This window comes from Rhinolophus ferrumequinum, chromosome 7 (assembly GCF_004115265.2).
Source record: "Rhinolophus ferrumequinum isolate MPI-CBG mRhiFer1 chromosome 7, mRhiFer1_v1.p, whole genome shotgun sequence".
Taxonomy (NCBI): Eukaryota; Metazoa; Chordata; class Mammalia; order Chiroptera; family Rhinolophidae; genus Rhinolophus; species Rhinolophus ferrumequinum.
In genome coordinates, this window is record NC_046290.1 from 76,704,296 (window position 1) to 76,728,119 (window position 23,824).

Below are 23,824 nucleotides of genomic sequence, written 5' to 3' on the forward strand. Positions count from 1 at the left end.
CCCAGGAGATTCCGCTGGAAGCAAAGCTCCCCAACCCGAGACCCAGTGTTTACCTTCTGAAGGAGATGGTGGGGAGGGGTGGCCAGGATCCAACTTCAGGGAGAGGGAATCTGGGAGTTGTACCACTAGTTGGTACCAAAGCAGTTGCCCTTGTGCATTTTTTTCTTAGTCTTTTTACTTCTTTTCATCGTTCTTAACTGGTATGTCTTCTGTCGACCATACTGCAAGAATGTAATCTGAGACAAAAACATTTCTCTGGCCACCAGCCACCCACAACCAGGTGAGCTTCTGAGACAGAGAAATATGTGCGGAGATCACACTGATGAGTACTAAAGGGTAAGTCAGAGGAATGCGCACTGTTTCCAGACAGTATGGGGTGTTTGGCAACACACTAACTGGAGGTGAGAAAGGCCTTCTAGAAAACGTGACATGCTGTGGGGCCTACGATGAGCTGGTGTCACCATGGAAAGGAAAGTCAGTGCAGGAAGAAGAACCGACATGAGTTTTTGTTTAAGAGGGCATGAAGGAGGAGGAAGGTACTAACTACAAGAAATTTTTCTATTATGCAAAACCTGTGCTTCTCCTTTTACCTGTTGAATATTCAAATTAATCTGGGTTGGCGATGGAGACCTGTGAGGCAACACCTTAGAGATGGTAGTTGAAGCCGTGGGAATGGGTAACATCACTGTAGAAGCGTCCACGGAGATGAAAGTTCAAGGGGTTCAAAACTTCACAACAGAAAAGTGCCGTTAGATACAGCCTTCGGTCTGTGGCTCTTGTCCATTTCCTGCCCGTTGCTCTCAGGTATATACTCTTCAGCAAATCACCAAACTAACAACTTCAAAACACAAGAGGGAATATTCCACCACTTCCTCTTTCCTACCATTAGACAACAATCTCAAGGTCCCAGCTGCTTTTAAAAAACCCCTTTGAAATGAAAAAGTTAGCTGCACACAGAAACCGAGACGGCCCTCACTGCTGTGGGGCATATGAAAGTCCTTTCAAACCCATTTACCAAGGCTCATCCCTCTCCTCCAGCAGACATGCCCCTCCACCCATCAGTGCTATTGCAAAGTAAAGCTCCCACGGGTACTCTGCAACCTTCATCCAATTAACAGATCACAACTGGTATGGGAATTCACAAAGTGGTGCTTCACTGAGAAAGCCTTATCTCATGAAAGAACAGCTATGCAATACGTGAAAAGCACGGCCTGTTCCTCTACAATGCATCCTTATTCTGGGCCTGCCCTGCCTTCCCCATCTCATGTTATGTCATCAACCAGGACGGTCATCCTAAGGTGACTGAGTCCAAGGAGACCTGAAGACACTATAACCGGGACAAAATTAATAAAAATAATAAACAAAATTAATGAAAATGTAAAAGCAATAGTATTGCCACTTATTAGCTCATTAACATTCTGGATCTGTGAATCCCCAAAAAAGGAAATACCCAACTTTCTTTTCTAAGACCCACCAATATTTGGAAGAACATTTTCCCAGGTAATGAGCTTTTGGCATTAAGGTCCAGAGAGAAAAAAACATCAGCAGGCTGTGAGACTTCCAGGATTCTGGTATTGTCTCCATGACATATTTGTCTCCTCTTAAGAATTTCCTTTAAATTCTTTCAGTGCTCACCGTCAAGTACAGCTATTAAGGTTCAGTTTATAAAATGCTTCTGCTCTACTTGGCACCATCACTGTAGCAAGAAAGCACTGTAGTAGCAAACTAACAACTCTCATTATTATTGTTGTTGTTGTTACTGCAACAGAAAGAGTTAACCAGTGATACTTACCAGGCAGCTTGGTAATCACTACATGACTTACGTTCACTGGTTTTTGCAAGATTTGCGTAGGGTGAATATTCTTATTATCACCATTTTCTAATAGGGAATGCGTAGCCCAGAAAAGCAACTTTCCCCAGATCACCTAGCTAGAAAGTGTCAAACCTATGATTTCAGAGTCCACAACTTTACCACATATAGTTTTATAGAGAAACCGGGGTGATGAATCAAGTGATCCGACCCAGTGGGGAAGTTAGTAAAGAAGGTGGCCAAAAAACAGGCCTTTCCTAGTCATTCAACATATTATCCTGACCCCAATATGTCATCATTGCTAGTGGGGGACAGTTTAACGCTAAACAAGAAAGATGCCTCATCTTTGACACTTAGGGAATCAAAGGGTTTGAAGGCAGCTTTATCAGCATCAGACACTTTCTTTGGCAATAATTACATGTGTTGTCCAGACAGCGTTTTCATAAGCAGTTCAGAAACCCAAAATGAGAAACAATCTTGGAAGTCACTCTATCAATCATACCAGAAGGGATTTCTGGCCACACATATCAGGGCATCCTGAAAAGGCGGTATCCCAAATTTGAGTTTAAATCTACCCATTGTAAATTGGAAATAAAAAACTCCTTCAGTCCCGATGTCCAACTCACCTCTTTTCCCCTACTCAGTATTAACAGGCTATTAATAATCAGGGCAGGCACAGCAGCCCCTGGACTATCTCATGCCACAGTACTTTTATATGATGCTTACTCTCATCCCAACATTTAATCAGAAGTGCTCCTAAACAAGCATGAAAATAAATGAGATTTTGGTTTAACCGGGATTAGATTCACAGCACCAAGAAATAAAGTAACAGTTATCTAATCTAACAGGCCAGACTCAGACTTCCTGGCTACTCTCCACAGGCTCCTCTTGCTAAAGCCCTATCCTAAAACTCCTCCTTAAATACTGTGAAATCACAGCATGTCGGGAAAGAAATGTAACTCTTCAAATGCCATGAACATAACTCCTAACTCTGGGACCTGCCTGACACTGCTAAAGGTTGGCTAGTCTGTCCAGGAGGAGAGTAGCTGGTGTCAGCCTGTGAAACGTGCACTGGCTCCACAATGTATCGATATATCGGGAAGTGCCTTCTTCCTGGACATCATGGAGGAAGGCGCCTCCTGGGCTTGGGCAGAGCCTAGGGGTTTTCCATGGAGAAGCAGTTCACTCTCATACCTCATTTTACACTCGTTAGCAATCCACCTGGAAACACCAAGGAGTCAGTGCTGTGCAAAGCCCCAACCATGGACAAAATCAGACATAAACAAAGGAGAAGAAGGACAGGGAACTGATACCTAGCAAATATGAAGGAAGAACTCCTACGATTCCACAACAACAACAAAATCCCTAAAACCCAATGTAAAAATGGGCTGAAGATTTGAATAGACATTTTCTAAATAAGATATGCCCAATAAACACATGAAAAGAGGCTCAACATCTGTGATCATTAGGGAAATGCAAAAAGAAAACTACCTCACACTTATTTGGGTGGCTATTTTTTAAAAGACGAAACAAAACAGATGAAACAAGTATCGGCAAGGATGAGGAGAAACTGGAACCTTTGTGCATTGCTGGTGGGAATGATGTAAAATGGTACAGTTGCTATAGAAAATGGTATAGATAATTATAGAAAAGCAATTCCGCAAAAAAATTAAATATAGCATTATCATATGCTCTAGCAATTCCAATTCTGGGTATATACTCAAAAGAAGTAAAAGCAGGGACTCAAAGACAGATATTTGTACACCCATGTTCACAGCAGCATGAGTCACAACAGCTGAAAGGTGGAGGAAACCCAAGTGTTCACCAACTGATGAATGGATCGACAGAATGTGATATATACATATAATGGAATATCATTCATCCTTACAAAGGAAGAAAATTCTGACACATGCTACCCATCGATTAACCCTGAAGACATTACACTAAGGGAAATAAACCTGTCACAAAAGAACAAACATGGTATGATTCCACTTATCTATCAAAATTAGTCAAATTCATAGAGGGACAGAAAGTAGAACAGACGTTGCCTGGGGCAGGGGAGAGAAAGAGAGTTGGATGCTAGTATTTAATGTGTATGGAATTTTAGTTGGGAAGATGAAAAAGTGCTGTAGGTGGAAGGTAACAAAGGTTGCACCACAATGTAAATGTACTTAATGCCACAGACCTGTACACTTAAAAATGGTTAAAATGGTAAAGTTTGTGTTAGGTCTATTTTACCACAATTAAAAAAAAAAAAAAAAGGATAAGAGGGCTGATCCAGTCATGCACTATCAACACACAGCGGTTGGCAAAACAGCCAAACAGTAAACCCATGTCATTATTCCCCCAACCCCAAAAATGAAACTGCCCTTTTGTAGTTTTTATACCTGCTAGGCTGTAAAAACCCAGTGAGAGCAGACAAATACAATACACTCCAAAATCATAGTTAGAGCTAAACACAAATTCTTCTAGTTATTGTATAGTGTGATTGATGGTAATGTCGTATGCAGACAAAATTTCCCGAAAAATTAGACGAGACTTTCCCCTTTTATAATTACAGAATATTACAAAACACATGGTTTAAAGCAAATCCTGTGATATAGAAACAGACGAAGTTGAGGCAGAAGAGGAAAACATATCCCTGGGTGTTAAAAAAAAAATCCGGGTTCTGCCTTCCTCCTCTGTCACTAGCCAGCCTTATTCAGGTCTCAGTTTCCTCATCAGTCATGCAAATAGTCATGCAAATCTCAAATCAAAGATAAACCTAATGGCACCTCCCAACAGAAACATCTTCTTTATCCAATCCCATGCTTACCAGGCAACTTTCTGGTCATCATCCAACTGCCAAAGAGCTTTTCAATAGGAAAAAAGTGTCAGCATTTCAGAATCCTTGAAGCTATATTTGTTATAAGTCAATAAACTGATACAAATGTTCATAAAAATAAAGTTGGTGATTTATATAATTGCAGGAAATTGGTCCAAATGACAGTGGAAAGTAGATCCCAGTTTTCCTAATTCATACCCACCTCTATTCTATATGATCGGCATCCATCCACACTGAACCATACATCAAGGAAAGGCAGTTTTCAAATCATTCTGGGCCAGTGTCCTTGCCGTTTACTTCTTTAAAGCATTCCTTTTTAGGGGAAGAATGAACTCAAATATACTGAAGATACACAAAAATTATTATAGTTTATTTGTATGGAATATAACAATTACTTCTGATTGGAGAAAACACAGTAATTCGAAAGTTTGGGAATATGCACAGGCTTTAAGGGAGTGACTGGAGCAAAAGGGGAAGCATTTTATGATGATCATTCTACTGTCTTCTGAAAATACTTTCTTTAATAGGTTTTTGGGACAAAACCTTTCTGGTCTTTTCTTTGCTAGTCCCTCCTCTTCCCGATATCGCCCCTACTCTGCCCCACAATAAAAAATATATAGAGAGGGTGCCAATGCATACACATTTTAAGAAAGGAAAAAACTGCATTAAAATTGTAACACAATGAAGGACGCTAGCATCTATTTGATTAACACCCTCTTTTGAGTGAACGTCATACTACACGTTGCTACTGTAATTCAACTCAACTTCGAAAAGTAATCAATAGAGAACATCTCTTAAAATGTGTATATATTTTTTGGCACCCCCGGTAGATAAGGATAAAAAAATAACTCAGGTATATGTTCAAAATATTCCCGAGAAATCGAGATTCTTTCCCATAGCTCCTGAGGCTGCAGGTGATCCAGCCTGATCGGCTTTCTCAGATCTCATCTCTTTCCACTCGTCCCTTGCTCACTGCACTTCCGGCCACGTCACCTCCTTGCTTAAACACATTAAGCACGCTCTGGCCCCTGCACCTTGGCCCTGTTCTGTCTGAAATGATCATCCCCCATCTCTGCATGGCTCTATCCCTCATTTCATTCCGGTCTCAAATCAAAGACTCCTGCAGACAGGCCTTCCCCGATCACTAGAATAGCATCCCTCACTATTTCATTTCCTGTATTTTTCTTTCTAGCACATACTATGACTGGACATGCATCTCGTCTGTCTCCCTCTAGGATGTAGGGTCCATTAAAAGAGTTGGGACTATATCAGTTTTGCTGGTGTCTGTAGGCCCACACCTAAGAACAGTACCTGGCACGTAGAAGGCACACAATATTTGTTGAATGAATACACAAATGGGGAGTGGGAAGTAACAGTAATAATAACCAAACTACGGTCCCTCAAATGTTCCCTTTAACCAAAATATAAAAGTCGACAATCCATCTGTCACACTAACATGGCAACTGGGGTTTGGTCCAAACACATAACTTTGAAGTTTGTTGATGCCCTACTATGTCACATATTGACTAGGTGCCGGCAATATAGTGATGAGTTTTGCTCTGTCCCTGCCTTCAAAGATCTCGAGGTCTCCCAGGGAGGCTGGGGAATCATTACAGTAAGTGTTCTGAACAGAGATGAAAGAAAGAACAAGTAACCTGGGAGGCAGGAAGGGGCCCAGGCAGAAACAAGTAGTCATACATGTGCCACATATTCTATGGACAAGTCCATACAACCCATAGGAAACAGGGACAAGCCATTACTCCCACTCTTACCATGCAACCAGCCAGAGGACTTCACTGCTTTCCTAATTGCCAGGCAATGTTTTTCTGTGTTGGCATTCTTCCCTCGACAACTGCTGCACTATTTCTCACAATCTAGCTGGAGTCCTTAACTGACGTGCATGCACACACACTGAGGTTTCATGAAACTTTGTTCTCAGGTAATTAAACACTACAACTTTTGGCTTAAGATGCATTTCCGTCTCTGGCCCCATACGTCTTGTCATGCGTTCAAAGCACTGATCAAAGTTCATGATGAGGGATTGGCTTCAAAATATCCCACCACCAACCAAAGTATCAAGGAGTTTTCACCACACAATTTTCCCCCGCCCAACGAGCTTTGGCTACTCATTTACAAAGTGAACAAACTCTAATCTATAGCTTTTTGCATGGCCAGTAGAACCAACAGCTGCTAATACTGGATATTTTTTCCCCCTCAAAACTTTCTCAAGGTTTAACCTCTTTGCCGAGTATAAGAGATATCTTGAAAGATTTACATATATAAAGTGCTTTACAATCTTAGTCACTCCTTATAATGATGCAAACTTTCCAAAAGGTGTCCTCTTTCCCCTATGTATTAATTTTGCTGTTTCTGGTCAGCAAGAGAAAAGGGACATTTGCCAGGAAAACAAAAAGAGGGCAGCACTGTGCTCCCAGTAAATATTTAGTCTATAAACCGAACTGTTTACCTGTGTAATGCAGGTTATTCTCCTCTTGTTTCTTTCAAGAGTAAAAGATACCACTGCTAGGGACCTGAGTGTGATTGGGGGATGGAGTCCAAGAAAATAACTGCATATAATTTATCTCTGCCATGACATCCCCTTGCTGACGTAAAAAAAAAGAAAGAAAAAAATATATATATATAATCCACATTCTACCTATTATCAATTTTCTAAGTCCTTTTTAGCTTGTCTGGTTTTGCAATCTCACCAACACAAACCTCTTTCCCAGAAACCAGAGATTAGTTAAAATGTAATCTCGGCTTTCCGAAATTTGATTCCTTTGATAAAAAACAAAATTTGAAATCTTTGCTCATCAACAACTTTTTAATGGCGCTATAAATGCAGGTTTTACCTTCTAGTTAGTCGCACTTCAGATAAAGCCATCCACATGACTTGCATTGGGTAAATGAGTTTCAGGCAGCTATTGAAACAGCACCCTTGGGGCAGCCGGTTAGCTCAGTTGGTTAGAGTGTGGTTCTCTTAACAACAAGGTGGCCGGTTCGATCCCCGCATGGGCCACTGTGAGCTGCGCCTTCTACAACTAGACTGAAACAACTACTTAACTTCGAGCTGATGGATGCTGGAAAAACACACTTTAAAAAAAAAAAAATGTTCTAAAACAGCACCCTTGAGTTTACCATCACCTTTCCACTCAAAGTTCTGGCACCTCAAATCTGGTAGCCACAGTCCTGTAAGCACTACCTTCATATGCAAGAGTCTTCAGATTACTTCTAAAACTTCCCGATTGGACAAAGCACTTCCTCAGAATCAAAGTTCCCTCTCTGCTTTTCAGGTATATGGCCATCTTGGTTCCTGATCACCTGTCTGATCTTTGCCTAACCTCCTCCTCTTACATCACAGTTCTCCTTTTGGTCCCTTTGACTACCACCTGGTTCCAGCCACACTTGATCTACTTCCCCTTGTTGGCTGGATTTGACCCCTGGCGTCATTGCCACACTCCACACGTGCTTCCTCAGGACCTGGCCTCTCGCTGCTGCCGTAGCCCTAGCCAACCTCATTGGGTTCCCCGGCTTTCTTCACCAACCTCAGCACTCTGCAGCCCCGTCGTGATTGAGCCACCTGTAGTTAAGAGCCTAGAGCCCTAGCGGCGGTGGGAGACCCTAATTCTTGTGACAGAGGAAGCCTTATTCTCCTGCCAGCACAGTGCGTCAAATATCATAGCACTAATCCCTCACATGCCTCTGAGTGCACAGGCAGTGGAACAGAGGTCTGGGTGCCCCTGACTCCCTTGCAGTAAACAGGAACAGAAGGAAGGTCCTCCAGGGTGTGGATCACTGTTATTTATAAATCTGCTTTCAGGGCTCTGGAATGCCTAGAATTCCTCAGCCACTTGAAGGTGAGGGCAGCCACCATATTTTTTAAATCATATCCATTTCATTTTTATCAAAAACCTTTATCTGGGGATTGCATAGAGATTACGGTACAAATCAAGTCAAACAGGCTTATTAAATAGAATACTCTCTCCTAGGAACATGTGATCAAAAGCTGAGAGTAGCAGAAACAAATGAAAGAAAAAACCCTGTACAAATGGAGGCCTTGGGAGAAAGACTACCCGGGCTCCACCATTTATCATCTGTGTAATCTTGGTAAGTTTTTTCACCTCTTTATGCCTCAATTTCTGCACCTGTAACATGGGCATAAAAGTATCCCATCGGGTTTCTTGACAATGAAGCACATCAATACCTAGGAAATGCTCAGAAAACCGTTAGCTATTACAAACCACTGAATTAACAGCTAAAAGACAAAACAAAGAAGCTGTTGCCAGGCATTGGGAATTAAGAGACCAGGGTTTTAGACAAGGCTCTGTCATTCTGTGGCCTCAGCAGTAGATGAAAAATAGTTGCAAATTCTTTGTCACATCCCCCTTTAAGAGGTGGGATCTATGTCTTCACCCCTTTGAATCTGGACGAAGTATTTAGCTATTCTAACCAATAGGACACAGAGAAGTGACACAGTGCCAGTTTCAGTCCTGTATTTTAAAAACAACTGTCAGCTTCCACCTCCGCCTCCTTGGAACCCAGTTGCCATGCAGAGAGGAAACCCAAGCAGCCACATGGCCAAGCCCAAGTGCAAGAGAACTGAAGTGATCTCCCAGTCGACAGCCAGCACTGGTCTGCCATGTGATGGAGGCATTTTGGAGGTGGATCTCCTAGCTCCAGTCACAGACACATGCCTTTTCCCGAACAAGCACTTAAATCAGTTCCTCAAATTCCATATTTATAAAAATGGAAAGGGAGAAAAGAGGCAAGGTGTTTATTCATCAGACATTCGTAGAACACCTACTATGTGCCCGTCTCTGTGACGGGTCTTGACACTGCCCTTCTGATGCTTATAGTTTGTGACTAAAACAGACATGAAACAACCATTAGAATGAAGTGGGATTCTGTACAGACAGAGGAGGATAAAGAAGTATAAAGGGGTGTGGGAATACTAGGTGATCTCACAGGCCCTTCTACATTTTGTAACTTGATGAAGAAAAGTAAGTGCATCAGTGAGATGACCACTTAGAGATAGTCAGACACGATAATCTATCCAGACAGCAATTTTCTCCCACACAAATCTACTTCTCCATCAGATTATCAATGAAGATGTGGGGTTTCAGTAGCTACCCAACAAGGAAAAGGTGAAAGTAGGGGGTTGCCTCTATAGCCTACATTCAGGACTGGAATAATCTTATGAAAGAGGCTTTGAATAAAGAGCTACAGAGAAAGATAGGAAAATATAATTTCCAGACGCAATGAAGGTTGCAAAGTAAACAGTGACGGGAGGATTTTACATGTTCGTTGTCTAGAAGGCAAAGAATATAAGTGAACTGCTTTGGGAAAATTATTATGTGAGTTAGAAAAGAATATTTTTTTCATTCTCAAAGGTTTTCATGATTGTCAGTGTGGGGACAGAGCCCCAAAAAGCAGTTTCCAGGCTCTCGGCCTCACATAGAAAGGTGCTGGCTCAGGTAGTAAATGGCCGTCGACTGTGATCAAATGGCCATCAGCTGTGGCTAGTTGGCCGTCAGCTGTAACCAGTGAGCCATTGGCCACTAATATAACTGCTGTGGCTAGGCTAGTAGAGAAGAGAGAAGGGGGGAGCTAGCAAGAAGATGGTGGCTGAGTCTGCAAGCGGCACAGTGAGGGTTGAGAATTGTGTGGCTCCTGCTTCCTGTGTCTCCAACCCAGGCGCCAGCGAGAGTATAGTGGTGTGACTCCCCTACCTATGGCTCCGTGGGTGTTCCTTTTTGGCCTCACCATATCCTGCGTTCTTATGTGGGGAGCGGGACCAGAGACCCCACAGACCCCGCCTGACACCCCGCACGACACATGGCGTAGTTGGCAGGATCCCCTGCATGACAGCCAGGAAAGAACAAACTCTTAAAGATAAATTTTTATTTTACTACATAATAGGTACCTATCAGACAAGCACACCCCGTAGACAGCTATTCTGTAAAGATGAGTCAGTTCAAGTCGTACTCTGATAATGCTGCACCTTATGACATCTTCCTCCCCAAGTTTGAATTACTCTAGAACCTAGAGGTGTGATTGTGATAGTGAAACAGGGTTAAACTACATACTGGTCCCACAGGTTTTACCAAGACAAATAGAACTAATTGCTAACTGAAAACCCATGGAGATGAGGAAGAAGATTTACGAGTCTTCCCTTGACAAGGTTTGGGAGAATTTAATCTAATGCTGCTGAGAGTGTGTCCACTCAACTTCTTGACTGTGGTGGAGGGAGACTGCAAGTCAACCATTTCATTTTCTAAGTACTTTTGATTTGGCTGACGCTGAAGTCCTTCTTTAACCTCACATTAGAAAAGGGAAAACATCCTTTGAGTCTTTGATAGGGACAGCTAATCACCAAGAAAAAAGCACAGTCAATTCATGCTTCCCAAATTTTGCTTGTGCATCACCGTTGTTAATGCTAAGGATTAGTTTGCTTTGGCTAAAGTGTTCAGACTTGACCTAAGCCATTCGTGGTCGTAGATAAATGAAAATATTTTGAATGTCCATAGGTAGAAGCAGTTTTACTATCTCCTATATCATCTCACAGGATCTTAAACAGCTATTGTTCAAACGAAAGACAAGAGAAACACATTCATGAATTTCCTGTTTTTCCATCTTAGAGTTCTCACACATGCAAAACATGTCATGCCCAACACCCAGCTCTGTGTCCTCACGGATCCCTCACACCCAAGCCCTCTTGCCTCTCTTGTAATCAAACCTTGCTGGAGCATGCAGGCAGAGGCAACACCTCAGTTGTTGCCCAAAGCTTGCTGCTCTTGTGAACAGGACCAGCAGATTACAACTAGAAATGGATTTAAGTCACTCTTCCTTGCTCAGGATGTTATGAAGTCAGAGTCAACATTACTGCCAAAGAGTCAAGGACTCCTGTAGCTAGAGGACGCTTGTAGAAGAGGTAAGCTCACTAGTCAACACCAATGAGAGACGCGTCTTGTTTATAATACTCAGGATAATGCTGGGCCCTTTCAGGTTTTCCTGCCCCTGAAATGCCTGGTGAACGTCAGGCTGAATCTGACCCCACGGTGACCTCCAGACGGTGTTGTCTCCTGGGCAATAAAAGACCTAGCATTAAGGGGGCCCTTAAGGGTTTTTATTAGCTCTGCTTCCAGGTGAGGAGGAGAAACCAACTGTCAAAAGAAGGTGGCGACTTTGCCCCCTAAGCCGTTAAAGCAAAACCAGTGTTTAGGAGACAAATTACAGTGAAAAGAAGGAACTCTCCTTTACACCAGAGACCTAGTGTGAGAAATACAAGTGAATTGTATTCAGATCTATGGGTCCACATAAATACTGATCTGTAGATATTACAGAAGATTTGATACAACTATTGCCTATGACAAATTGAACTGAGATTTAGTGTCCACTATGTATGAAGTACACACACAGCCACCCCCTTGCCTTACAAACTTTCTTTACATATACTCTAATTTAAACTATGTACAAAAGCTAAAATAACTACCCTTACAGTCTATTGCAACTACTCAAATCTGTAGGAAAATTAGGATGGGGGGGACGGAGGGGCAATTAAATTACTGAGCCTAAAAAAGAAGGCAAGGAATGAATGAGCACACGCTGAGGAAAAGGAAAGAAATTTTGATTAAAGATATGGGGCAGAAACTTGTTTGTTTCCTTAGGGACAAAACTATGTCTTGTGATGCTCAAATATTATTGTTCCAACTAATTCAGGGGCCGTGAAGCATCCTCAAGTCTTTTATTTGGATACAAGTTTTCTAAGGAGTGGATGCAACTAGGCACAGAATGGAGAGTTTTACCTGTGTCATGCAGGGTCTCAGGTCCCTGTGGGGACAGAGTCCCAGAGAGCAGTTTCCAGGCTCTCGGCCTCACGTGGAAAGGTGCTGGCTCGGGTAGTAGTAGATGGCCATCAACTGTGATTGGATGGCCTTCAGCTGTGACCAGTTGGCCATCAGCTGTTACCGGTTAGCCATTAGCCACTGATATAACTGCCGTGGCTAAGCTAGCAAGTGAAGGTTGCACTTAGCAAGTGGGGTTGGTTGGCAAAGAAGCAGACTGCAGGCTACAGATCCTGTTGATCCTACTTCCTGTGTCTCCAACCCAGCTGCCACCAAGACTACAGTGGTATGAACCCCCCATTCATGGCTCCGTTGGTGTTCCTTTTTGGCCTCACCATATCCTGCATTCTTATGCCAGGAGCAGGACCAGAGACCCTGCATGACACTCCCGCTCCCCGCACAAGAACTCAGGATATGTTGAGGCCAAAAAGGAACACCCATGAAGCCATAGGTAGGGGAGTCATACCACTGTATTTTCGCTGGCAGCTAGGTTGGAGATACAGGAAGCAGGAGCCACACGATCCTCAATCCGCCGTCCGCTTCTCTGCCAACCAACTCACCCCACTTGCTAGCTGCAATCTGCGCTTTTCTGCCAACCAACCCCTTGCTAACTGCAATCCACTTGCTAACTGCACTTGCTAGCCATAATCCGCCATCCGCTTCTCTGCCTGCCTGCCTGCCTGCCTGCCTGCCTGCCTGCCTGCCTGCCTGCCAGCCAGCCAGCCAGCCAGCCAGCCAGCCAGCCAACCAACCAACCAACCAACCAACATAGCCGTGGCAGTTATATCAGTGGCTAATGGCTAACTGGTAACAGCTGATGGCCAACTAGTCACAGCTGATGGCCATCTATTACCCGAGCCAGCACCTTTCCATGTGAGGCGGAGAGCCTGGAAACTGCTCTCTGGGACTCTGTCCCCACAACCTCCCACCTGAGTTTCATAGATACTCTGGGTTCACTTAATTGCCATCATTGACTGTGCCAATACTATTAAAGTCAACCCAGAATCCCTCTCTCTCTATTCAGTGTTCTAGCCACCTTTGTCCTAAATCTGTGATTGCTTTTAAACAAAGGTAACTGAACAGGACACCTCAGGTTTAAGTGTGAAAGCTGCCACAGAGAAATAATGTGAAGAGCCTGGTCAAGACTATCTGAAAGATGTACGTCTTTAATTTTTGCTTTTTAAATGACCTGAGAAGACTCTCCTTAAACAGCAGTAGTTGTGGAGCAGGGTCCTGGGTTCTGTTTTAGATTTGGAACCTCTCCTTGCATGTAAAATCGGCAAAAAAAAAATCACTTAGGTCTTGGAGCCTCTTCCTCCACCTCCCATTTTTAAATTAAGCCCTCACTCTCAGCCTCTCTCCAGCCTCCTACATCACAGGGGAAAGGATGGGGTTAGGAAATGCTTCTACCTCATTGGGCCAACACCTTAAAAGCTATTCCAAACCAGAACAGAGACAGCACAGCAGCAAGACACTTAGAGCACCTGGCAGGGGCCGACAGCATTCACTGCTGGGTATCAGCTGCAGACCTATTCGGGTTTCCCATCTATACCGCCCTCTGTTCCCTGACACCAGCCCTCTCTCCTCAGTGAGGGCTCTATTCCTTCACTTTACTTTCACAGTTAGTAATCTTACATCACCTCTATCTGCCTTCTGGCTGTTTTTCACTTGTCTCCTTTGCCTCTCTTTAGCCATAGTCAAGAAGCACAGACTATTCTACTTTTGCCCCCAGAAATGGCTCAGTGATGGTGCTAAGTGGAAACGCCACAGCCATTGCGCCTCCAGCTGTAGACACCAATCACACAGACTTTCTCCTCTCTTCCGAGCATCCCTTCACTACTTTTCAGGTATTCAAAGCCTTGGGGGTGGGGGTGGGGGATGTGCCCAAGGCATCCCTAAAGTCATCAAAAAAGGTGGCTTTGAGCATTTTACCATTCAATATTTGCATACCGTTTGATGTCGCTTAATTTCAAAGCTCGTTTCAAACACTCAAGTGGATATATTACAGTTAAGAGCCAGGAATTGCAAATGCGCTCGCCTCAAAGACTCAGAAGTCCAGTCCCGGGCAGGAAATAAAAGTTCTAAGCGGCTTTGATGTGTTTCCTCCCCACTTCCCTCCCCAGCGCGGGTCATTTATCTCTACGGCGGAGAGACCACCTTGCCTGAATTTAACCAAACACATCACACGTGGGATCCAAGTGTTAGATTTAATAACCTAATGAGCTCGCCAGCTCCACCAAATTGGTTACCATCACCTTAAGCTCAGTTGGGATCCCCGTACGAAAAGGAATGTTGTACATAAATTGGGGGGGAAGGGGTGGGGAGGGACAGGGGACCCAGAGTGCGGAGAGAAAAACGCCTTCGCGGCGTGGTGAGAGATTGTTTCTTTTTTAAGCCATTACGTTTCAGACTGAAATACCAAGCCAGTTCAGGTCATTTCCTGAGTACACTACAAGTTAAAACAAGATCCAGAAAATCTATTAATCTTTAATTGCGCTGCCTCCAGACTGGGAGCACGAGGCGGGTGGGGTGTAGGGCTGGAGGAGATCTGGAGGGAGGAGGGGGTTTTCGAAAAGCAAATGCCTACGAAACCAGAGCTCCCGACCTCAGCTGTTTCTTACCTCACTCAGCTCCGCCGAGGAGTCGTTTCCATATTTCATAGCAACTCCAGAATTCATGACTGCACTTTTCGGAGCCGAGCTCCTCCTCCTCCAGGTCTCGGAGCTTGTGAGTTGGCTTTAACGGGCTCGCTATCCACTGCTTGGTCCCTTCGGGCACATTTTAGTCTAGACAGCCATTTTCACCCAGGACAGTGGTGAAGCCCAAACGAAGGAGGATGCAAACACTCCCCAAACGAACAGAGCCGGCTGGCGTTTCACGGATGAGCCATTGCTGCAGGAGGCTGAGTGGCGTGGCGCGCTCGCAGCTGCTGCAGCGGCCGAGCCGGCGCGGGGACCCGCCCGCGCGCGCCCACCGCCGGGTCCCGGGGCAGTGCCACCCTCGGCGCCGCCTCGCCACTCCTACAGTTCCTCGCCACCCCGCAAGACCAGGCTGGCGGGCACCTCCCAACAGGATCCCGCAACCTAGAGGGCTTCGACGAGTGGCCGAAGAAACCCGGGCGGCGGGGCGAGGAAGATCCGCTCCTCAGGTTCCGGGGAAGGAAAGAAAGCTGGAGAGAGCTCGAGCCCGGCTGCACTTCACGCCGAAGTTTCCCTTTTGAATCGTTTGGAGTTGTAAGTGGTTTCTGATTGAACACAGCTGTCTAGCTGCTAGCTACGGGGTGCGCGGAGGAGGCGGGGCCAGAAAGAGAAAAGCGGAAAAAAAAACCTAAAACCGCAGGAGGCCGAGCAGAGGAGACCGTGCGGGAAGAGCAGGCATCCTTCCAGCTCTCTGCGATAGTAATTACAGGACCGAAGTCCAGGAGGGAGAGGAGAAACAGGAAAAGCCACCTGAGTAATTGTGCAGAAAACAAAACAAAACAAAAAAAACACCCAAAAACAAAAAACCAAAAACTTCCCTCCTAGAAGCCACTTTCCATGATTCAATAAAGCAAGACAAATCTGTACACTGTACATCAGGCAACGCTGTGCAGTTCTCATGGTACATTAAGATTTTACAAGAGCGAGGGGCAATCATTTTCCCTGATCAGTCTAAAGTCAACACTGAGGGTGTAAATTCACTGTCAAACTCCGTCTGTCGCTGGGGGCAGATTACGTTTTCTGCATGTCCATAATAAGATTAAAATGCCCCATCCCTTGAAAGATGTAAGACACGCTCAAATTTCCTATTGTCCCCAACCCCCAGACTGTCCTTAAAAATATTACATTTCCCATTCTGCAACCCCCTGACCTACCTTTAAAATCTTACCGCTCATCTGAGCAGAGCTAGATTTGTATTTCTGGGGCTTGGAGTATGAATCAGAAAAGATTTAATGGGCTGTTATATCCAGTGAACTCCTGGAATCAGAGCGTCCTTCAGCCTTGAGTTAAAAACATGGGGGGAGGCAGGCTAGGGTTTTCTCTCCATTATTAAAGTCCCACTGAACTTGAGATGCACTGAAAAATATTCTGATTCTTTAAAACAGTAGGTCTGCGGGATTGCTTGTGAGTCTTCATCAGTCTCTTTTCTACACAATGGAAACAAAATGTCTCCACCTCCAATGACAGACCTCGGCATTTCCTGAAGCCTTCTATGAAAAAGCCATTGTATTGATAATTTCCAATTTTTTCAAATCAAATCGAATATTTATTTTGCTCTTAAAGAAGGAGCAAAGAGCTTGACCATTTGCATGTATTTTCTGACCCATCTGCCTTCCTGTTAGGTTCATTCATTGCCCGAGGGAGGCTCTGCTGGGATGAAGAAGAGTTTGCTGCTTTCTTCCAGCCCTGGGTCCTACTTTCTGGAGCACTGTCAGACTAGAGCACGTTGGGTGAAACTCTTCTGCATGAGGAGCGGTTGGGAAGCCACATTATTTTTTTTATTTATTCATTAAAACCTGGTGAGAACTGACTGTGTGCTTGAAGATAGAGATGGTGGTGAAAGATTATAAAAATATAAAGAAGACTCAAGCACTAACCCTGTCCATAAAGTGTTTATAGTCTCACAAAAACATAAATAGAAATGACAACTCCGGACAGAAAATGGTACTTGCTATAAAAGCTGTGCAAATGAAGATCAATTGCAGTTCAAAGGAAGAAATAGGATATGGCCAGGCAGAGTTGGAGGAGAAGAATCTGTGAAGGAATCTTAGGAGAGATAGCATGTGAGGTGTTCATTGAGGAATGGTTGAGCCCAGCAGAGATGGAGACTCAGGAAAAGGTATTCCAGGCAGTGGGACCACTGTCAGAGAAAGTGTGGATGGAGACTGGAATATGCGAAGCATGTGTGGGGAATGGCAGACGTTCCATCCTGACGTTCCATCCTGGAATGGAACCTGGATTAGACGAGTGAGTTGAAGCCAGATCGTCGATAGTTTTGAGTGCCGGGCTAACGAAATGGGACTTCTGATAGGCAATGGAGAGCCACTAAAGGTTTTTCGAGCACTGAAATAATAGGATCAGAGGTGTGCTTTTAGGCGTTCCGGTGGGTTTGTGTCACACTCATGAGTAACATGAACTCAAATAGACCAGTGTTGATTGTTTAAAGAAAGGTATTTTTAAAGAAACCAGTTGAGGTATTTAAACAAACATAGTTTTCATACTAAAACCAAGCAGATGACTTCATTTGGTATTCAACCAAAAGAAAAATTATCTGTCCCAAAAGTGGAGGAAAAATTGACAGTATTAAGCTTATTAAGAAGCAGTATGTTTGCAGAATCTACTTTATGGACATTATCAGGCATTTTAAAGAGTAATGTTGACTATATAGGATTTTCTTCTTAAACAGTCACTTTACTACTTAACCCCCACATAATCTAGCAGGAGTAAATGTGGTAGCTGAACGTGGGAAATGGACATGAAAATTGGATTACCCCAACAGTCCAGCAAAAGACTAAAAGGCCTGAATTAAGTTGGGGCAATCAAAATGGACAGAAGGGGGCAGATGAAAGAGATTCTATAGAGAGTAGACAGAAACTGTGGTGGAAAGAGAAGAACTTAAAAATGACTTGTAGATCTAGAACGTGGGTGAACGGGGTTTTGGCCAAGATCTTCAACAAAAATGGGGATTCCAGAGAATAGATTAAAGAGGAAACTGCATTTAGGATATCACAAGTTTGAGGTGCCACCTGGATATTCAAGTGGAGATGTTCAGGAGGAGGCTTGAAATGGAGCTATAGAGATAAGTTAGGATTGAGAAGGAGATAGAGGTTTGGGGTTACCCCATTAGGATAATCAATGAAACCATGAAATCAGGTAAGGTTGCCAAGGAAGAGAAGACAGAAAAGATAAGTGGTCTGAGGACATTATCTTAAGGAAGGTCTTTTTCATGGAGGGAAAAAAACAAAAGAGGAAATGGTGGGGAAGGCCAGTTAGAGAAGTAGGAAGATAACCAGGAGAACTGAGTCTTGGAGTCTAAGGGAGGTGTTGTCAAGACAGAAGGAACAGCATCATTATTATATGCTACAGAGCAGGGAGAAGCCTGAAGACTCATAAAAGAGCATTTCAAAGACATTAATGTCTCTCAAAGATAAATTTCTACAAAGCTAAGGAGATAGAACACAGATCACATCAGGGAAGTAGGAGGAACCGGGGTAGTCACCAAGTACTACTCTTTCCATAAATTTAATAGTAACAGGAGATGGGACAGTTTCCTAAGAAGGTAATTAATGTTGAGTAGAGGTACACTAGGCCTATTTTAGTTTGGGGCGGAGGGAAACCTTGAAGATAGATAAGGGAGATGGAGCAAAGTTTCTGAAAAGGGGAAGAAGGAAAGGGCCAAGCACAAAACCTATAAGAGGAGTTTTTGAGTAGGCTTGGGGAGGGGGAAGCTTCTGACACTCCTTCCTAGGAGTCTAGGAACCGAGGGAAGAGCTGGAGAATGTATAGACTAGTAAAGAGAAGACTTCACAGATACAATAACTAGTAGCACTTATTTGAAGAGCCATCCAACTTCCTCTGTGTGACTGTGGAAGAGTAATGAAGACAAATGATAACTTATAATCAAATGTTAAGGAAAAGAAGACCACAGAATTGTCTGTCATGCAAGGAGGATAGAGTAGTTGTGATCCCCACCCCTGAAATTGTTCAAGCCTAGGTTAAAGGATGGTGGGATACTCAAAAAAATGGCAGTATGTAGAGAAGAGCTTCATGCCATGAGGGGGAGTCCAAATTAGCTTTCTTCTGATCTAAGATTCTACGAAATGAAGGGTGTGTTTTTTTGTTTCTTTTTTGTTTTTGCTGTAACTTAAATGTTTTGTGATTTTCTTTTTTCACCTCCTAGTCTGGTTGGGAATCAGGCTGGGAATCTCTACTATCGTGTTTCACTGAAAATTCGCCTAGTCGGACAATCAGCTCTAATGCGGCTTTTGGAGCAAAAATTAATATAAGACCCGGTTTTATTTTACTATAAGACCGGGTCTTATATAGTATAGTATAATATAATATAATATAATATAATATAATATAATATAACATAATACCAGGTCTTATATTAATTTTTGCTCCAAAAGACGCATTAGAGCTGATTGTCCAGCTAGGTCTTATTTTCGGGGAAACAGGGTATCAAGAAAGCTAAGATATTGCTGTAGACAGGAATGCAACTGGGTTAACATCCAAAGTACATTAGAAACGCAGGGAGCTCCTCAGCATGCCATATCAGCATACCAAATGGGAATAAAGCCCAAATGCCTTTCAATACAATAAGAAAAAGTTCTCAAGATTAGCGCTCACCCTAGTTTACCAAGTGTATAACTGTGCATGCCTATGAATCCTTTTATACTGTGGCTGCCTCAAGATGATCCTTCTAGAAGAGCTTCTCGAAGTTCAACTTCAGCAGAAAGTAGGCTCCTCTCCAGACGTGTGGGCAGGAGGTGGCAGGGGAATTTATCAAGATCAGGGAGCAGGTGTGGGAGAAGGGGGAAAACCTGCTTTCCGACTGGGCAATACCCTCGGGCCTGGGTCTGTCTTTCCTAGTGGCTAATCTCTTCTCATCTGGTCTCTGGGAGAGAAACAGGAGGTAGCAAGTCATCCTGGGAGAGTTTCTGGGAAAGCAGAAGCTGCTGTTAGCCTGAGTCATGGATCTGTGCCCAATGTCACACAGTAGGTGTAGCGGCCTTGCCTTTCTGCTGTTTGGAGCAGTTTGGTCCTTCTATGTATGGCTGCTGCCCTCAGTAAATTTCTACACAGCAGGGATCCTATTCTGGGACTTGTTTGTACCTTCTACTGGTAATAAACATCTGGTTAATTGAAGCAATCTGGGGTAAAAGTCTTGAAATTTCAGAATTAAGGAAATCAACGGAAACTTTGGAACTGGCTGACCTAAGCCCTCCGTATATAGCTCTGTAGTCCCAGCCACCCTGGCCTGACACAGCGTGCTGAGTCAGGTCTGTCCTCCAGCCCACATAAGGACCCAGACCCCAAAATTGACCCCTCCTGTCATGCAGGGTGTCATGCGGGGTCTCTGTTCACGCTCCCCACATAAGAATGCAGGACATAGTGAGGCCAAAAAGGAACACCCACGGAGCCATAGGTAGGGGAGTCACACCACTATACTCTCGCTGGCAGCTGGGTTGGAGAAACAGGAAACAGGAGCCACACGATTCTCAACCCTCACTGTGCCGCTTGCAGACTCAGCCACCATCTTCTTGCTAGCTCCCCCTTTTTCTGCTAGCATAGCCACGGCAGTTATATTAGTGCCCAATGGCTCACTGGTTACAGCTGACGGCCAACTAGCCACAGCTGATGGCCATTTGATCACAGTTGATGGCCATTTACTACCTGAGCCAGCACCTTTCTATGTGAGGCCGAGAGCCTGGAAACTGCTTTTGGGGGCTCTGTCCCCACACTCCACCCCTACAGGGTCTCGCCTCACAATCTACGCGACAAGCGTCTTCCGCGAGGGGCCCTGTGTGAGGAGCCTGGAGGTGAATGCTATTTCCTGGACACAGCCAAGCTCTCTGGTCACAGCCAGGGTTTCTCAGGGCACCACCAGTACTTCTGGGCACAGCCAGACTTCCTGGGCTTCTTAGGGTACCACCAGTCTCCCCGGGCACAGCCAGGGTTTCTCAGGGCACCACCAGTACTTCTGGGCACAGCCAGACTTCCTGGACTTCTTAGGGTACCACTAGTCTCCCCGGACACAGCGAGGGCCTCTCAGGGCACTGCCACTCTCTCTGGGCACAGCCAGACTTCCTGGACACAGCCAGGGCTCTCAGGGCACTGCCACTCTCTCTGGGCCTCTCCGGGTACCGTGCTGGAACACTGGCTCACAGTCAAGATGCTTACATATTCTCAGTGGTGGCTGGTCAAGCAAACATCCGCCAGTTCCACTACATGGTGGTATGTTCCCAAACAAACAGTTAAGCAGTCCATTAAATTAGGGATGGAAGACAATTCCCCATAATCCATAGTCATTCGCCAGGGCTGTCCTGAGGGTGAGGGATGACCTTGACCTCACCCTCAGCTCCCACGGAGGACTCAGCAAGTGTTTCCTCCTGGGACTACAAGTCCTGCATCCGGGCTGTCTCAGCAAGCACTTCCCAGCCCACGGGGCCGCAAGGACCTTCGCTTTCTCCGGCCTCTGCTGGTTGGGGAACCGTCCGCGTCTTTCCACCCCTCCACGGGGTCCAGCTCTCCGGCAGCTGCTCCTCCTGGTCTTCCTGAGACTGAGTGTTCATAGGCACAAACTGCTTCACTGCCCTTCGGGGAGCTTTGGCCGGCACCATACCCTGCTCGCTGCGCCATTTGTTGTGTAGGGGATCCTGCCGACTTCGCCATGTGTCATGCAGGGTGTCATGTGGGGTCTCTGTTCCCGCTCCCCACATAAGAACGCAGGACATAGTGAGGCCAAAAAGGAACACCCACGGAGCCATAGGTAGGGGAGTCACACCACTATACTCTCACTGGCAGCTGGGTTGGAGACACAGGAAACAGAAGCCACACAATTCTCAACCCTCACTGTGCCGCTTGCAGGCTCAGCCACCATCTTCTTGCTAGCTCCCCCTTTCTTTTTCTCTGCTAGCCTAGCCATGGCAGTTATATTAGTGCCCAATGGCTCACTGGTTACAGCTGACGGCCAACTAGCCACAGCTGATGGCCATTTGATCACAGTCGATGGCCATTTACTACCTGAGCCAGCACCTTTCTATGTGAGGCCAAGAGCCTGGAAACTGCTTTTTGGGGCTCTGTCCCCACACCTCCCCTTGACTCTCTTAAGCTAAACATAACAGTGATACTTCAGATTTTTAGGAAGAAAGCAGTCTTGTTCAGCTAATTCACACAAAGGTGAAAAATACTCATAATCTTCTCAACTAAGCCCGAAGTATTTGCATTGTCTTTGAAATAATGGTAAATTGGTGGGATTTCCTGAAGAAGAAAGTGACTTTTGAGGAGACAGCAGGAAGTCCTGTTCCTCTAAATCCTTGGGGGAGAGGAGGGTCCATAAAAGTCAGGGAGCCCTCAAAGTATACACTCAAAAGAATTCCCTGCCCTAAATCTATCAGCCCACCTGTCGTGCGGGGTGTCAGGCGGGGTCTCTGGTCCCGCTCCCCACACAAGAACGCAGGACATGGCTAGGCCAAAAAGGAACACCCACGGAGCCATAGGTAGGGAAGTCATACCATTATGGTTTCGCTGGGTTTACACAACGTGCGACCTGCTGTCCGCTTTGCTGCCAACCGACCGACTCTCCTCCACTCTCCTCCACTCTCCTTCAGTCTCCTCCTCTCTCCTCTCTCTTCCTCTCTCCTCCTCTCTCCTCAACTTCCCTCCATAGCCGCAGCAGTTATATTAGTGGCCAATGGCTCAATGGCTACAGCTGACGGCCAACCAGCCACAGCTGATGGCCATTTACTACCTGAACCAGCACCTTTCCACATGAGGCCGAGAGCCTGGAAACTGCTTTCTGGGGCTCTGTCCCCACACTCCACCCCTACAGGTTCTCGCCTCATAATCTACGCGACAAGAGTCTTCCACGAGGGTCCCTGTGCCATATTAGCCTATTGACACCTACGGACGAAAAGAAACGGTAGTTTTAGGAACCAACAGTGGCAAATCCCTTCCATCTGGGAGGATACACGCCAGCTTTTTGTCCTGGGAAAGGAGGGTTGCTGCCACTGGCACCTTTCCCGGTTTGTGGTACCAAACCTTTATGGCAGTGCTTGGGGTCCCTTGCATAGTTTCAACATGTAACAGAACAGGGGACCCCATAATAGGCCATAGTGAGAGCACATAGTCTCCCCGCAAAATCATCCCAGTATCGGGACCTTCGTATACTACAGTCACTTGTGGTGGCCACTCAGCCACCACCCCTGGCGTCACTTGCAAATCATGAGTCAAACTGGCCCCCCATGGGGCTATCAGGCCCAACCATCGACAGTGGGGGCTTTTGACCTGCCAGGGCCATGTCCATTGCTGCCGTTCCCCTGCTTTCAAGCATGTGGGTGCTGGCAGCAAAATGTTTCCATTCCTGCCGTAGCCTGGCTTTAACAGAGTCTCACTGGTGGTAACTTGTAATTGAATGGGAGCGGCCGTTCGATGTAGCAGAGCTTCTACTGGTGCCGGCCCTCCCTTCCGTGGTCTCTCATTCAGGACTCTCAGGACATCCCATAAACGCGAGGCCCAGTCACGCATTGTGGGAGGGTGTTTTGACACCCGTTATAGCGTTCAATCATGCCAGCTGCTTGTGGGTTATATGGAGCATGAAACAACCATTGCACGTCCATCCTGGCAGCCCAGCGCTGCACTTCTT

General features: G+C 45.2%; 1 protein-coding gene across 3 annotated transcripts in view; it reads right to left on the bottom strand.

The window, feature by feature from the left end:
* MCC (MCC regulator of WNT signaling pathway) overlaps positions 1–23,824 on the bottom strand; it is a 383,535-nt gene that overhangs the window by 232,169 nt on the left and 127,542 nt on the right. The window contains exon 1 of one of the 3 annotated variants that reach the window (XM_033110749.1): positions 15,100–15,708. The exons of the other annotated variants lie outside the window; for them this stretch is intronic. Coding sequence (XP_032966640.1) covers positions 15,100–15,156 — 57 coding nt within the window. The 5' untranslated portion in view covers positions 15,157–15,708. Of the gene's footprint in view, positions 1–15,099; positions 15,709–23,824 lie in introns of those variants that run through there. 3 annotated transcript variants of the gene reach the window in all.